Consider the following 16132-nt stretch of genomic DNA (forward strand, 5'->3'; position numbering starts at 1 on the left):
TTCCTCCAAATTGCCAACAGTGCATTCTCAAGATAAATATGGTGTTCGGTATGATGAGAATTTTCAGCTAAGGTAGACATCTGTATAAGTTTTCAATGAAAGAAAAACTATTTTAAGATAAAGATAAAAATTGAATTGCTGAAACATTCTATTTTAACAATAGATATGTACTCAATTTTTTTTAATTTGAACCTAATTGCATATTCAAAAACATTCCATTTTGAAATCAAATTATAATATAAAATTAATAAAAATTATAATTATAATTATAATTATATAAACTTCTTAAAAAATAACTCTAAATGTACTTCACATATATTTCTCTAATCAATATATAATATAAAAAAATTCAAAATTTAATTCAAGGGTCGACTGTCAAATTTAATGCGAGTCTACGATCACAACGGTAACAGGTATTACAAGTACACACGGGCTCCTCCACAACTACTAAACAGAGCCGTGCATGCGCCCGACAATATGTTTTTACCGTTTCAGGGGGAATACAAAGAATTCATCACAATCTATCCTAGGTAGGAAACGTTGACTAGTCTATCTTGTTTGAAGATGTCAACACTTTTTATAGTAGAGACATTTTTCTATTTTGGGTTCTAGATTTCTGCTTCGTAGTAAATCCAAGAAGGACCCGCTGCCCTTCTGAGGCCTCTTCATGTCTTAAAAACCGGCGTCCACAATGAATTTGCCGCACACATATCGTCTTCTCTGATTGATGTTGTGGAAATTTGCATTAGATTTGGATGTGGGTGTCTCTGGGGAAGTACTTGAAGGAATTATCTGGGTCAATTTAACAATGGGTTGTTGCATGAGCAAGAGGAGCGCTGCAAATTCTAGGAGTGCTGCAAGATGGCGCTCCACTGGTATTGTGGGTCTCAGAGATTCTAATTTGAAGGTAGTCATAATCTTAGTTGCAATCCCAATCCGAATTCAATACTTATGCTTACCATGATTCAGTCTCATTCACCGAGATACCGTTTTGTGTTTTGATGATAGACTATAGTTTGCAAAATTTAGTGGCTTCATATTAGCACAACCTAGTGCCTCCGGCTCCATTGACTTCCGTGTCTGCATGTTGTAGTTTTATTAATTTAGTGCTTCAATTGGTTTGTTTGTTTGCATTTTTTTGTTTAATTATATGCCAGCTCTACCTATATTCTGGTATCCTGTCAGATTAAACAGAACCTGGTTATCGTCTATCCTAATATACCGAGAATCAGTTGGGATCCTCATTATAGATTGACTCCTTATTGCCAATTTACTTGAATAGTCCTCGAGACCGGCCTGTTGTGTATTGGACCTTAAGGAGACTTTTGGTTTTTGTTGTAATTAGACGGATTCTCTAGTAATAGAAGAATGAGTATCCGTCTCAACCATGAAAAATGGGAATCAGTTCCTTGAATTGATTATTAATTTTTAAATTGTAAGGCTCTGGTCTCTGATCCGTAACCCATGCAGTAGACATGGACTGGTTGCTGGAGGTCAGGTGCACCAGTGACCTAGGAACTAGACTTAATCAGAGGAGGAACCGCCCAGTCCTGCAAATGGTAGAATCCCATAGTCTCATCTTTACATACCCAGTAAGTGCGTCCGCCTCACCTTAACAATTGTTAACTTAAACAGGGTTCCTTAAAGTTTAAAGAGGTAGCTTAAAACACCAAAACTTCATTCAAAGAAATAATCATTGAATATGCTAATCTACAAGCACATGCTCCTGAAAAAGTGAATAGCGAATACCTTTATCTGAAAGTATTTAACTCTCAAATCTGCAATGACGCCTCATCAATTCTGAAAAGAAATGCACTGCACTAGTTCAAAACTTGAACACATATATCGCATACCCCTGCCTTTCTTTTATAAATGAAGAAGGCTAGGAAAAAAGGCAAAAGAAAAGTCTATACTTAGGCTTCTGAATCTGAAAATTATTATAATTCTGGAAGAGGATGAAGCTGGCACGTTCATGCCAGAGGAATGCATTCACGTTCTCCTACATAACTGGGCACTAGTTTCAAAGTAGACTTCTGCTATGCCCTTTCCTGCTCACAGGTTTGGATCTGCTGCTGGCACTGCTGTGCCATCACTGTAAGATTACTAGTCCAACTCAATGTGAAATATCTAACACTCCCTTGTTGCAAGGAAAGTGTTCTGTACCCATCCAGTTTTTCTCTCAGCATCTCAAGCTTCCTCTTTGCTAGGGGCTCTGTCAAAATATCTGCATCCTGTGAATCCAAGGGATTAAACAATTGCTCCCCTCTGAGCCTGTCCCTAAAAAATGGTACTTCTATCTGCTTACAGCACTCATGAAACACTAGATTCTTAGAGAGCTTGATGCAACTTTAATTATCATGGTATACAGCTGTTCTCTCCAACATTTGATATGTTACTTCTGCTACCAATGTGCTAAGCCAGATAGCCTGACAACTAGTAGAAGAGGCTACCATGTGCTTTAATTCTTCTGAACTCAACGCCATTGCTGCTTGCTTCCTGCTGAACCAGGATGTCACGCCTGACCCCAAGCTAAAACAAAACTTTGAATTATTTTTCCTAGTACTAGCATCACCTACCCAGTCTGAATCCACAAAACCATAATAACATCAACCCTCCATCTCCAATATGCCTCAATTCATAAATAAATTGGGCTCTTTAAGTGGTGGAAGACATGCATTGCAACAATCTAGTGAATCTTCCTTGGCTCAACCATAAACTAGCTCAAAAGATAAGGTTGGGTGTTCACCAAATACTTGAGGGAACCAATCAGATACTTGTACACCAGAGGAACTACCTAAAACGCTTTGAAAATGGAGACTAGTAAAATCAATAGGAATTCATGTTTAGAGAGAGCTTTCAACCATAAGCATACCATGAAGACAAATCCATTCAAAGAATTCTCAAAGAAGATTAACACAAGAAGCTAGTTAGGAAATAAATAAAACGAAATTACTTCCCCATGATGCACCCTATGCCATGGCTCTTCCTTGTCCTACTGCTATGTGAAGTATGCCCTCAACTTGAGCACTAGCACAAATGGATGTAATTGGAGGATGAAGTGTTGAATGCTTGAAGATGTGAATGGAGTATTAATGTTAAATAGCAATTCCAACTAGTGGAAGAGCTAAAACATAATACAAAGACTTCCTACAAAACATTCAAATTCTAAGAAAAGTAAAAATGCATGGATAATTCTTTTGACCCTTCAACAATGAAGGAATGAGCTCTATTTATAGGAAAAATGGGCAAATGAAGGGTTGAGATTGAATTGTTTGAGGAAGGGTTAGGATTGCTCGAGGAAGTTTTGATCCTCAATCCATGTGCTCTCCTTCAAGCCAATCACATATTGACAAGTGTCAGCAAGGGAAGACTTGAGAGGAGAAGGAGACAAAGCATTAAATGCTTGAAGACTTGAAGGAAGCCATTAAAGGCTTAAGAGGACTGTAGAAGGAAACCATTAAAGGCTTAAAGACTTTAAAGGAAGCCATTAAAGGCTTAGAAGACTTTAAAAAGAAACCCTTAAAGGCTTAAAGACTTTAAAGGAAGCCATTAAAGGCTTGAAGACTTTAAAGGAAGTCATTAAAGGCTTAAGAAGACTTTAGAAGGAAACCATTAAAGGTTTAAGAAGACTTAACAAGGAAACCATTAAAGGCTTAAAGACTTTAAAGGAAGCCATTAAAGGCTTGAGGACTTTAAAGGAAGCCATTTAAAGGTTTGAGTTGATGGGTTTTAAGTTAACCATTGGTTTAGGAATGTGCAAATCATTAAAATGTGATTAGGCTAATAATAGGGGTTTAGACATGATTAGAAGGATGGTTAACTTGCAACTTGCATTTTCTAGAAGATGCAAGTAGGTGAGGGATTTTGGGAATTTAAATAAATATTTATTTATTTAATTTTGAGATATGGGATTTTAGGGATTTAAATAAATATTAATTTATTTAAATGTGAGAGATGAGATTTTAAATAAATGTTAATTTATTTAAATGTGAGAGAGGGGTTAATTAAACAAATATGCTTTATTTATTTAATCAATTGTCAGAGTATGGTTAAGTGAATTAAATTAAATAAATTGAATAATTTATTTAATTAATAGAAGAACATAGCTAGGGTGAATTAATTAAATGTTAATTTAATTAATAGTTGAATGATGGTTAAATAATCAAATAAATATCAAATATCTATTTAATTAAATGGATAGAAATGGGTGTCTACACTACCAACTTCAGATTTAGAACCATGGGAGTAGCTAGAGGCTTGCAATCCATCATTTGAAATCTAGTTAGAATCTCTACTATGTACTTCTCATGGCTGGGGAAGACCAAACCTATACCTTGCCACATCTCAAGACCCATAAGGTAGTGCACGGGGCTGATGTCCTTCATATCAAGCTCAAAGGGCAACCCCCCTTTCTACCGTACTTTGAGCTTCTCACTACTACTTGTAAAGATTAAGCAATCCACATATAATATTAAAACTAGATCAGATTTGTCAAACTAATAGTAAAGGTTAGGATTTGCAACAGTTTTGATGAAGCCCAAATTTAACAAGAACTCCTCAATCCATGATTACCAAGCATAGGGCGTTTTTCAACCTACATGTGTGGGTCTCTCACCCATGTTTTTCACACCTTCTGGGCTGATTGATAATTTGATGTACACTGCTTACTCTATGTTGTCATTCAAAAAAGTTGTTTTTACATCCATCTAATAGAAAGACCAACAAAAATAAGATGCAAGAGATATACTTACCCTAATTGAAGGGTATCTTGCAACTGAGGAAAGGTCTCATCATAGTCAGTTCCCTCTTTTTGGGTGAACTCTCATGTAACAAATCTAGCATTGTACTTCTCTATGCTCTTGCTTGCTACATGCTTCACCATGTACAACCACTTGCCATGGCATCTCTCTACACCTACTGTGAATTTGCCTCCCCAAAATTTTGCCTCCCCAAAATTGGAAGGCCCTATGTCAAAGATTGTAATGTCCCCTAATTGGGAATGACCTAATTCTCAATTTCCAAGCAAGAAAGTGAGTTTAGAGTGTGCCTTCACCTGTTTGCAGTCATGCAAACAAAATAGAGATCATTTACAACAACAATTCCAATAAGCTGATAATAATTGAACATTAGTGAATCCATGGCATAACTATCAATTCAATCATAAAGCTTTAAACATATTTGGAAGTGTTGATGTGTGTTTTATGCACATACGAACACAGAATAAAATACCAAAGTATTTTACCCTCTCTTGAACAAAATCACCTCAGATGCTAAATATCTGATCAACTAAGATGATTCCAAGGTTTCTACGGTCAGTTCTTGACATGTGGATAATTCAATGGCTTGATGTGAATTGCTGTTTTCACTTGGGGACTTATGTAATTGTTTGAATTTGGAGATCTTTTCATGGATTTGGAATAGGAATAGGTTATGCCAATGACTTAGGATTTTGCAATAAAGCTCTTGATCTCATCTAACAAGGATTTTTTTAAAAAAGACAAAAGGAATAAGGGTTTAGGAATTCTAAACTAAAACCTAGAATGCAAGAGGCAATGAACAATTCAATGGAATCCTACTAGGCAAGGTCTCACCATCAATGAAGACAAGCTTAGTGCAATCATCTAAAGTAAATCTTATAGATGTTCAAATTATCACCATCAACATCAATGCCATCAAGTCAATTCATTCCAATGGACGTGCAATAATTGAAGTTAAGTTCAATTTCAAATTCCAGTTGACCACACAAGGCAAGCTTACAATCAGTAAGAAACTAGTGGTATGGATTAAATGGATTTCACACAAATGTATTCAATAACTCTTGCATTCAATCTAAAATGCTTGAAACAAATTCTAATCTAACTTGGAGGCAATGAGGACCAAAAATGTATACAACACTTAAACAAAATCACCAAACTGCAATGATTGTATTCAAATCTGCAGCATATAGGTGACAATTCTCAAAAATCTCTCTCTTACAAATGAGAGGCAACAAGGTTTATATAGTCTCAAATGAAATGAATGACCAAGATTCATTTAGAATCAAGGGCCAAGATCATGCCAACACAACCCTAAATTTGCCCTAATTAGGGTTTACATCAAAAAAGGAATCACCAACATTTAATCCAATGGAATGACGCCTAGTCATCAAATAGGGAATCTTCTAGAAGATTTTGGCCTGCATTCCTCTCTCTAATAGCATATTCTAAGAATCTGGCCAAAATCGAATCTAGCTCCTCCATGGTGATGCTGGCAAAGCCTCCTGATGTGCATCCATCACATCAAATGCATCCGAACAAGTATCAAAAACATTCTCCCAATTTGGCTTAAGCCTCTGTAAACTGTGGATGTGGATCAATAGGGAAACCAAATCATCAATTTGATTCTTCTTCAAAGAATCCAATCGGCTGAAGTACATGAACTTCATCTTTTCTCTCGGTTATTCTGAGTGTAGACCGTTGGAAACATTGACATCTACCCCTAACAACTCTTCCAATGGATGAAAGGATTTTGGATTGAATTCCTTGGATTAATCCCTCCATCTCTGCACAATCTTTCCTTGCATGCTCATAGGTAGACTTCCGCATGGCCAATGAACAATACCATCCCTGAAAGTCCTAAATATCTCCCTCTTGCACAACTTCCTCATGGATCAATGTAGGCATTGGAATTCGCTTCAACACCTTGAGGCGAGGAATGGTCTTCTCCTGTATCGGCTGGGCCTGGAACTCATCCCAAACTCCTTCCAAATATTGTATCTTGAATGTGAGCATTGACGATTTGTCAAATGCCTGGACAAACTGAGTTAAGAAATCATCCACCTGTTTTGTAATGTCTTCAATCCACTTTCCAAATTCTGTATGTGTATTCCTCGCTGCCTCATGATCAAAGTGAAATCCACGATCAACTGCAATAGGCGAGACAAAAGTGGGATCTTCGTTCTTATGGGAACTCATACCTACAATATATTCCTTAAGTCTCATGTTCTCATCCTTATACATATTCTTCTTCTTCTTAATCTCCCTATCCAATCGTGCCTTGATTGCTTGTACTGTATCTTCGAGTTCTTGCAACTCCTGTGTCTTTGTTGTTTGTCCAAGGGCAATCAAAATAATCTGATAATCCATGGGAGTAGCCACATCTTTGGTCACATCACCCATTGGGATAGCCACTTGTGCAATTCGCACACCTGTTTCATCGCTAACCACATTAGAGAATATTTTAGCCCTCTTTTGCTCTTTCTCTTTGTTTGTCCCTCCAAGACATCATCAATATTCTCAATAGACTGTGTTCCTACCATCTTGCTTTTCTCCATGCTCTTTAATAACCAATCGGGAATGGTGGAAATACCCATCCCATCATCAAGACACATCTCTCGATTTAGTCCTCTCAATGTTGAGATGACATCATCATCTTCCTCCTTATCCCTAGTCAAATCATAAACATTATTGCCTAAACTAACATTCAAATGGACTGTGGGAGATCCTGGTTGCTCTTCATCCTCATTTGGTGGTGTTTACTGCGTTGTAGCCTATAATTTTTGAATATTTTCTGGCAAGATCTCCGTATTGGAGCATTGTTTAAATTCTTTGCTTTTCTTTGGCATTCCTATTTCTTTTACTGAGGAGGAACTAGTGGTGGATAAAGGAGCGCTAGGCTTATGCTTCTTCTTCTTTGATTGTTGGTTAACTGTCTCCTTCCCCTTCATTTTAGATTCTCCAAGCATACCCTTCCTTCTCTTGGGAGCATGACTCTCCTCATCTGCACATATCCTTATATTTGTAGGTGTTCTTTCATCATTTGTTTTTTCATAGGTAAGGATGACACCCATTTCTATCAATTTGTTCACATACTTGTCCACCCATTCCCTGGAGAAATCAATAACTTCTCTCATAAGTTCATTTAAGTCCACCACCTCAGGCTGCGTCCAACTAGGCAATAAGATGGGCTTTCTCTCTTCCTCTTCCATACGGCTCCGTTCTTCGTACCGCTGGAGGATTTGCTGCCGACGACATTCCCAGTTGGTTTCTTTCCGTCGGTCTTGAAGTTCAATTAAGTTCTGTGCCAACAACCTCGGAAGGCTTCCGAGCAGATCAAAGACAGGTGTGTTGACCGTGAGTTCGCCACGTACTGTGCCTTTAGGAACGACTCTCTCCTGAGCTTCCCTCTACACGTACTGCGTGACAGAAACCTCCCACAGGTCTACCAAGTCCTCTGTCAATTGATTCTCCCGGGCTTCCGCCTCAGACACTTCTTCGTGTGTATCACTGTCAATAACGATCAACTGCTGATCGAATGGTTGGTCCATTAGTGCCTACCGCCTGCCACTGTATTGATCTCCGGAATTCGAATTGGCAACGGCGCCAAAATGTTTACTCCCTACTGTGAATTGTTCAAGTTCACGGAATAAACAGTTAATGTACACAAAACATATAACCAACAACTAAAATTGTACTTAGAACATTAATTAAAAGTAATGGTCACAACAATATGGCAGAAAGATGTTCTCTTTTATTGCATTCCAAAAGCTAGTACATCAACAACAACATTGCCATGGTTCCCTTACATTGTACTTATAAAAGACACCCAGCGGTTGGTGGAGATGCCAACAGTCACAACTGCCGACTCACCCCTACTGGAACCAACGGCTGTCTTATTACACAAAACTTAACTTAACAAAATATAAGTATTAGCCTAATTGCCGCCTAACAGAGGGAATGCCTCATAACAGTGTTGGACCTGGTTGCATATGTCTTCTTCAATAATTTTAAAGCTCTTTGCAATTTCGAGGAACTCGCATTGGGTGTGTTAAGGGTTTACCAATGTTTGTCTGTAAGAATGGAACATCTAAAATCTATCAGTTAGTCATTAAAAAGGTTGCTTTCCCTAAACTATTTCCTAAATGTTACTGTACTATCACTTAATGTGTTTCAAATATAGAGTTATAGATGTCTATATTCTCAAGATATGAAGGAGTTTGACATGATTCAAAAACAGATGATACTTTAGCATATTACCTTGTAATAAAGTTCTAAAATTGCCCAGAAAGAATTCTGCTGATATGCAACTGTTAGAGTTCTGTTCCTGTTTTGCAATCCTACTGTTGGATTCATGTTTTGTTACAAACAAAAATGCCAAGATCAACTACTAAATATTAAACTATTAGCAAAGAAAAAACAATTCAACAGATTGAAATAAACTCATACCACAACAAAAGTGAGACAATATTTTTGAAGGGGGAAAATCATTTGATGGACGAAAACTCCATGTGCATTAATGAAGATGGCAGCTTGAAATAATTTATTATAATGCTTACACTCGTTTCACTGCATAAATCATTAGAGTTTTTAAGATTGGGAATGTAACTCCCAGCCTCTTTATTTGCCACCTGGCATTATTGTGTGTCTATGCTTCTTATTCCTTATGACAAGATGTGTACATACATACGCGTAAAAGAGAGTTACATTCTAATATTCCTTGCAACAAATATAGAGACACCTAAGAAATGAGTTACACTCCAAGGAATCTTATTTGCTAAAAGACAAAAAGAGGTGTAGAATAATCTAAATTAATAAATTCAAGATAATAATCCCAATCACCTTACTAAGGACAAAAGCTTATTAAATGTAGGAGAAATTTATACACAGATGGACAAAAGCTTGAGTAAATTTTTTCCATTAAAACAAAATAAAGTATCCTATAGCTCGAGGGCCTACTAACTAGGACTCTAATAAACAAGGAAAGATTAATATTAACACTTTTGATCATAGATGAAAATTACTGATCAACCACATCATGGAATGTCCAATTCAAAGCAGATATTCTTATTAGTAGTCGCAGGGTTAGAAGATTTTGGTAAGTTGGTATTATCCTGGTCTCTTTCTAGATCGTGCCACATATTAACCTGCCCTTCCACCCCACATAAAGAGTTGTTCGAAATATGGATTTAAACAGAACTTGGGATAATACTGTCACCTGTCATATTCCTCTTCTCTATATTCTCCATGTTTTGAGTTTGTGAGAAACCTCATTTTCTAAGATTGTTGTGTGGTTGTCCCAGCTTTTAGTTGACAAAGAAGACAAATAAGAAAACTGTATCAACATTTGCAGATGGTAAATAATAAATGGAGCTGGAACCTTCAGCTGGTATAGTAATTCACACTTCGATACTGTCATTTCAAGCTAGAAATCTTATCAGTATAATAGAAATAGTACCTGATGATTTATTAGTTATGTCAACTATAAAAGGGTCATTTCTGTCTTTTATTATATGATCTGTAGAGTAAGCAATTTATGCCATATTTCATGATTTTAAATGGGGTTTACCTAAAGTTTGATGAATGCCTCAAGGAACTTTACCAAGTAAAGATGCTATTGATTTGTCATTAAAAAAAGTTCTGGATTCCCTGCATGGGACAGACTAATCCAACCCTGAACAGGAAATGCAGCCTATCTAACTGTGGCAGCAAAGTTAGTGAAACTATACATTTAATTAACTGTTTTTATTTCTATTCCATTGTTTTTTATTTTTCAAATAATGTCATGTTTCCCTTCTACATTATCATTAAGTATTTTAGTATTTTCCCTTTTAGTATGTCATGTTTCTCTATTTTAGTTTTTTCTGCATTCCTTAGTGCTGCAAGTTTCAATATGTCACTATCTTTCCTATTTGGTTTGAGTGGTGTTGGTATAAATATTATTCTAGATTGGTAGATATAGGGCTAGCATAATTAAAATTATATCAATCCTAACAAATAGAATGCTGTTACATATGTATGTAAGAAAAAGATCATATTATAATATGACTATTGATGTTTTTACATACTTTTATTTATTTCTATGGTAATATATAATTTTTTTTTGGTTATGGCACAGCACTTTCCCTCTGAGGTTTTGGAACTTGAAAGAGCTGTGCGCACTCTGGATATGACCCACAACAAACTCGGTAATTATCTTATGGTCTTTAAACTGGTTTAAGTTACTATTTAAATGAATACATAAAAAAAAATGCTAAAGGACAAACACTGACTATGAATATATTCATCTTGACTGCTCAGGCTGTCCTAAATTTAAAACTTGGGTTTAACAAATCCATGGAGTTTTTTTTTTGTTGAGAAGCAAAATATCCCCTTGTGATGTGACTTTCAACTTAGATGCCATGACTGAGGGGTACCTTTTCTGTTATTTCACCCAGGCCTCATTCATTGGGTTATGCTGTACTCTGCACCCAGAATCAGATGTGGTAATTTACCCAATGTAACAACATTCAATATTTGTACATATAAGCATGCAAATAGGTCTCCATTATGAAAGCCCTGACGATTTGCCACTTGATCTCATCCCATTTGACAAAGTAGGGTGAAATTTTCTTTTATATTCAGGGAAAGAATTAATTAAACTGGCTGTAGCATGGACTCTGATGTTAATTGTTAGTGGTGAGTGAAGATTCCATTGAGGTTGTGGTGACACATTGTAGTCTATCTTAAATGCATAGCTGCTAATGTAACATATTTATTTCCTAGATCATACAATAAACGTGCTTTGGATCCCTCATAGCAATGCTATATTATCTCAGTAAATTGCAGAGGTAATCTCACAAGAACATTAGCTGTTGCAGCGTTTGGAAGGACAAATTTATATTTGTAAGAAGTTAAGAAAAAGATTATTAAAAACTATGAAGTACTATGTGTTTCAATTTTTTCCCATCATGTTTTGGCAAAGCTCACTAAAATTATATCAACTCACTTGCAATCATATTAATTCGTGAGGAGTTGCAACAACCCACCTTACTTAACCCACCTTACTTTTCTTTTTGAAATATCAAGTTTAATCTGCAATGTCTTCAACACGGTCTAATCACATATTAATTTGTGAGTGTTCTTCCAACAACTATTCTAAATGAAAGCAATTGCAAATGATATGACAACAAGCCAACCATAATACATAGGCAACGAAACCAGCCTAATCAACATCCTTTCAGCAGCCCACATAAAATGACAAGCAGGTGGTAGAGCCAGCCTATCAACACCTCTTTGGCAGACTACATGAACGCAATGCAAGCCACTAGCAGAATGTTTAAGTTTGACTCAGACCAAAATGGATGATAATGCCAACTTGTTTGATGCCAAAATGGGTTGAATGAAATACTATAGTGATTGGCTGTAAACCGTCCAATCTTACAAAATGAAATGCATAAAAAAATCCTTCAACTATACTACCTGTTGATATGTCTTTAATGCACATGCGAACACAAAATAAAATACCCAAAAGTATCTTATCCTCTCTTGAACAAAATCTCTCAAATGCTGAATATTAGCTTAAGGATCACTTGAGAAGACTCCAAGGTTCATGAATGTAGGGTCACTACGTGTGGATAAGTTCTATTGGTTGATGTGATTATGCTGGAATCACAAGGGGACTTACTTCGAATTGTCGAATGCTTGGATTGCTGGAACTTGATCATTTGATGTTGCAATATGGTGATTCTTCATTGTCCTAACTAGCTAGATTTTGAAAAAAATGGCAAAAGGTGAAGGGTGGAGAAGGTCTATTCTAAGGCCTAGAATGTAAGAAGATGAATGAATGATTAGATGGAAGCCTACTGAGCGAAGTCTCACCATCAACTTGAACAATTTGACACAAGCTCAGTGCAATCTTCTAAGGACATTTTAAAGATATTCGAATCAATACCATCAAACATTGATCACCATTCAAGTTAATGTATAAACAATGGATGTGTAACAATTCGAAATTAAGCTCATATCATTCCAGCTGACCACACAAGGCACACTTACAATCAGCAAGAGGCTAGTGGTATGGACTAAATGAATTCCATACCAATACATTCAACAAATCCTTCTGTTCAAACTAATCAACATGAAAGTAAATTGAGAAGTAAAGACCATGCGGGTTGTTGAAGCAACAAATCAAATTCCCCATAACTTCAATGAAATCAATTGTTCTCTACAACAAGGTTTGGCAACAATCTTTGCCACCTCCTAATCTAACTTCTATTCTAATTACTATTCTTCTAAGTTATCTATTATTCTATTCTATTCACTATTTCCTCTGCTACTAACTATTAAGTTATTAACCTTTACAAATGAAGAGCTTGAGCGTTTTATAATGCTCTCAATACAATTCAATGGCTCAGATCAATTCGAGATCAATGGCCGAGATCTTACAATGAAAACCCTAATTAGGGTTTGTTACAACAAACTCAATTTTGGCCAATGAAATACTTACAACACTTTAATATAACCAATAGATAACAAGGGTAGGTGCCTCTGTTAATTCTGGGAACATCGGTCGTACAATTTCATAATTTCGATGCTTACATGTTAACATATTAGTTTATACGATAAACAATAAATGTTATCTTATGCCACCGGTTACACCCCTTCATGTTATCGGGCTGGGAATGTTATCTTATGCCACTGGTTACACCCCTTCATGTTAACGGGTTGGGGATAAACAATTTATAATAAATCACGATCAGTCAAGCAAGCAAATTGTTTGTTAACGAGCGGTAATATTAGGAGTGGTACGTAGGGAAGAGATGTGTCTTCCCACGTGGGAAGACATATCTCTTCTCTACAAACCCTCTCATTCACATATATAACATGCATACAATGGGAGGAGGACAATACCGAAATTGATAAGTGTTGTCCTTCTGTTCCATTCACACTATTGCAGTTCGAAGTAAATTCCAGACTATATCTTCATCTGTTCTAGCCTCTTGATCACAAAATTTAGATAAACTTAACATGGTATCCAAGCTAAGTTAAGGAAGATCAAATTAAATTCTGTAATGATCATATAGACCTTCACCCGACTCTTAGTAGATCACATTCCTATAATCCTAATGGCAACCAGAGTTAGGTTTGAAGATCGACTAGATGGAGCATCAAATTTTGTATCTTGGAAATTCAGGATCATGCTTATTTTGAAAGAAAATAAAATTGACTCCCATGTCAAAAGTGAAATTCCTGAACCCTCTGATGATATGGAGAAAATTCAGTGGAGCAAGGACAGTGAGAAGGCTCTTAAGATAATTATGGATTCAGTGAGAGACCACATTGTGCCAGTTATTTCTAAATATGAGACAACTTTTCAGATGTTCAAAGCCCAAGCTGACATTTATGAAATCAACAACACTAGCAGGGCTCTCACCTTGAAGAATCAACTACACCATATAAAGATGAATAAAGGAGAGACGGTTACATCCTATTTTTTGAGGATCACTGAGCTTAGGGATCAACTATCCACTATTGGACATCTAGTAGACAACAAAGAACTTGCTATGATAGCCCTAAATGGACTACCTACCTTGTGGGAATCGTTCATTCAAGGAATCAGTGCTCGTTCTAAATTTCCTAAGTTTGATAGATTGAAAACCGATTGCATTCAAGAGGAATCTCGGCTTGTCACAAGAGGAATAAAACAAAGCAATGGTAACGAGGACATTCAAGTTCTAAACTCTAATTCCCACAAGAAAGGAAAGAAGAAGAACTTTTAGAGAAAGAGGGACAACGACTCAAATGGAAAGGGGTCTTCAAAGAAGAAGAGAGACATTTCTGAAGTACAATGTTTCAGATGTGACCAATATGGGCACTATGCAATGAAGTGTCCAGACAGGATCAAGCAACAGGCTTCAATGGTAGAAGTTAAGAAAGGGAGTGATTCCGAGAGACTAGTCTTCTACTCAACCCTCTCTAGTCAAGTCACCTCCAGTTCCAACACATGGGTGATTGACAACGAAGCATCTCGACACATCAATGGATTTTGTGAGCACCTAGATACACTTGTGGAAAATTCAAATGAAGAAGTGACAATTGGTGATGACTCAAATTATCCAATTATGGGAATAGGAACCTGCAATATCAACCTAAAGTCAGGCATATCCCTACAGCTGACTGGAGTTCTATTTGTACCTGGTATAAAGAGAAACCTTGTCTCAGTTTCTGCACTTGAAGATAAGGGTTATAAATTAACCTTTATGGAAGGAAAGGTACTTGCTTGGCCAAAGAACTCCACCATCAAGAAAGCGCACACCATTGGAGTAAGACAAGGGAGCCTCTACAGACTTTGCCCACTCCACCTCAAGCCTTGATTCATGAGACTCTAGATACGAATGAACTTTGGCACAGAAGAGTAGGGCACCTTCATTTCCATGCCCTACCTAAGATAGAGAAGATGGTGATTGGCTTACCCAAGCTAAGTCACAATTCTGAAGGAGCATGCAAGGGGTGTGCCTTGGGAAAGAATACTAAAGGGTCTTTCAATTCTAGCAACAGTAAATCCAAAATGTATTAGAATTAGTTCATTCTGATTTATGTGGATCCATGTCTGTACCCTGCTTAGGAGGATTTTTATATTATGTAATATTTGTAGATGATAATTCTAGGAAGACCTGGATATATTTTCTGAGGTACAAAGAGTCTGAAGAAATCCTTTCTAAATTTAAGGAATTCAAAGCTCTTGCAGAAAACATGACAACTAAGAAAATCATAACCTTGAGAACAGACAATGGGGGGGAATACACTTCTGATATGTTTAAAGATTATTGTATAAATGCTGGGATTGAGAGGGAGTTAACTGTACCTTATAACCCACAACAAAATGGGGTAGCTGAAAGAAAGAATAGGACTATAGTAGAAGCTGCTAGGGCTATGTTGTTTGACCAAAATATAGAAACCTCATTTTGGGCTGAAGCATCTAGGACAGCTGTGTACATTCAAAATAGATGTCCATTCTCTTCTTGATAATAAAACCCCCGAAGAAGCCTTTACTGGTAACAAACCTGACATAAGTCATCTTCGGATCTTTGGGTGTCCAGTCTATATTCATGTTCCCAAAGAAAAGAGATCAAAATTAGAACCTTCTGGAAAGAAAGGGGTATTTGTTGGGTACAGTGAAACCTCTAAGGCTTACAGAGTATACATATTTGGACAAAGGCAAACTGAACTAAGCAGAGATGTTATCTTTGAAGAAGACATAGCATTCAGGAGGTCCAAAAGCTCTAATGAATTAGAACACTAAGATCCTCCTACAAGCATGGATGAGGATCCCACCCTTGAGATTCAGAGGGAGACCCCTAAAAACGCTGAGCATGAAGTTCAAGACTTACCTTTGG

At 36.7% G+C, this 16132-nt stretch overlaps 1 protein-coding gene across 1 annotated transcript in view; it reads left to right on the top strand.

Moving 5' to 3' along the window:
• The first annotated feature begins 456 nt into the window (after nt 1-456).
• LOC131028764 (plant intracellular Ras-group-related LRR protein 7) overlaps nt 457-16132 on the top strand; it is a 112057-nt gene continuing 96381 nt past the window's right edge. Inside the window, exons 1-2 of the mRNA XM_057959102.2 lie at nt 457-907; nt 10873-10942. Of these exons, the coding sequence (XP_057815085.1) occupies nt 728-907; nt 10873-10942 (250 nt within the window). The 5' untranslated portion in view covers nt 457-727. The remainder of the gene's footprint in view (nt 908-10872; nt 10943-16132) is intronic.

Source organism: Cryptomeria japonica, chromosome 5, assembly GCF_030272615.1.
Source record: "Cryptomeria japonica chromosome 5, Sugi_1.0, whole genome shotgun sequence".
Taxonomy (NCBI): Eukaryota; Viridiplantae; Streptophyta; class Pinopsida; order Cupressales; family Cupressaceae; genus Cryptomeria; species Cryptomeria japonica.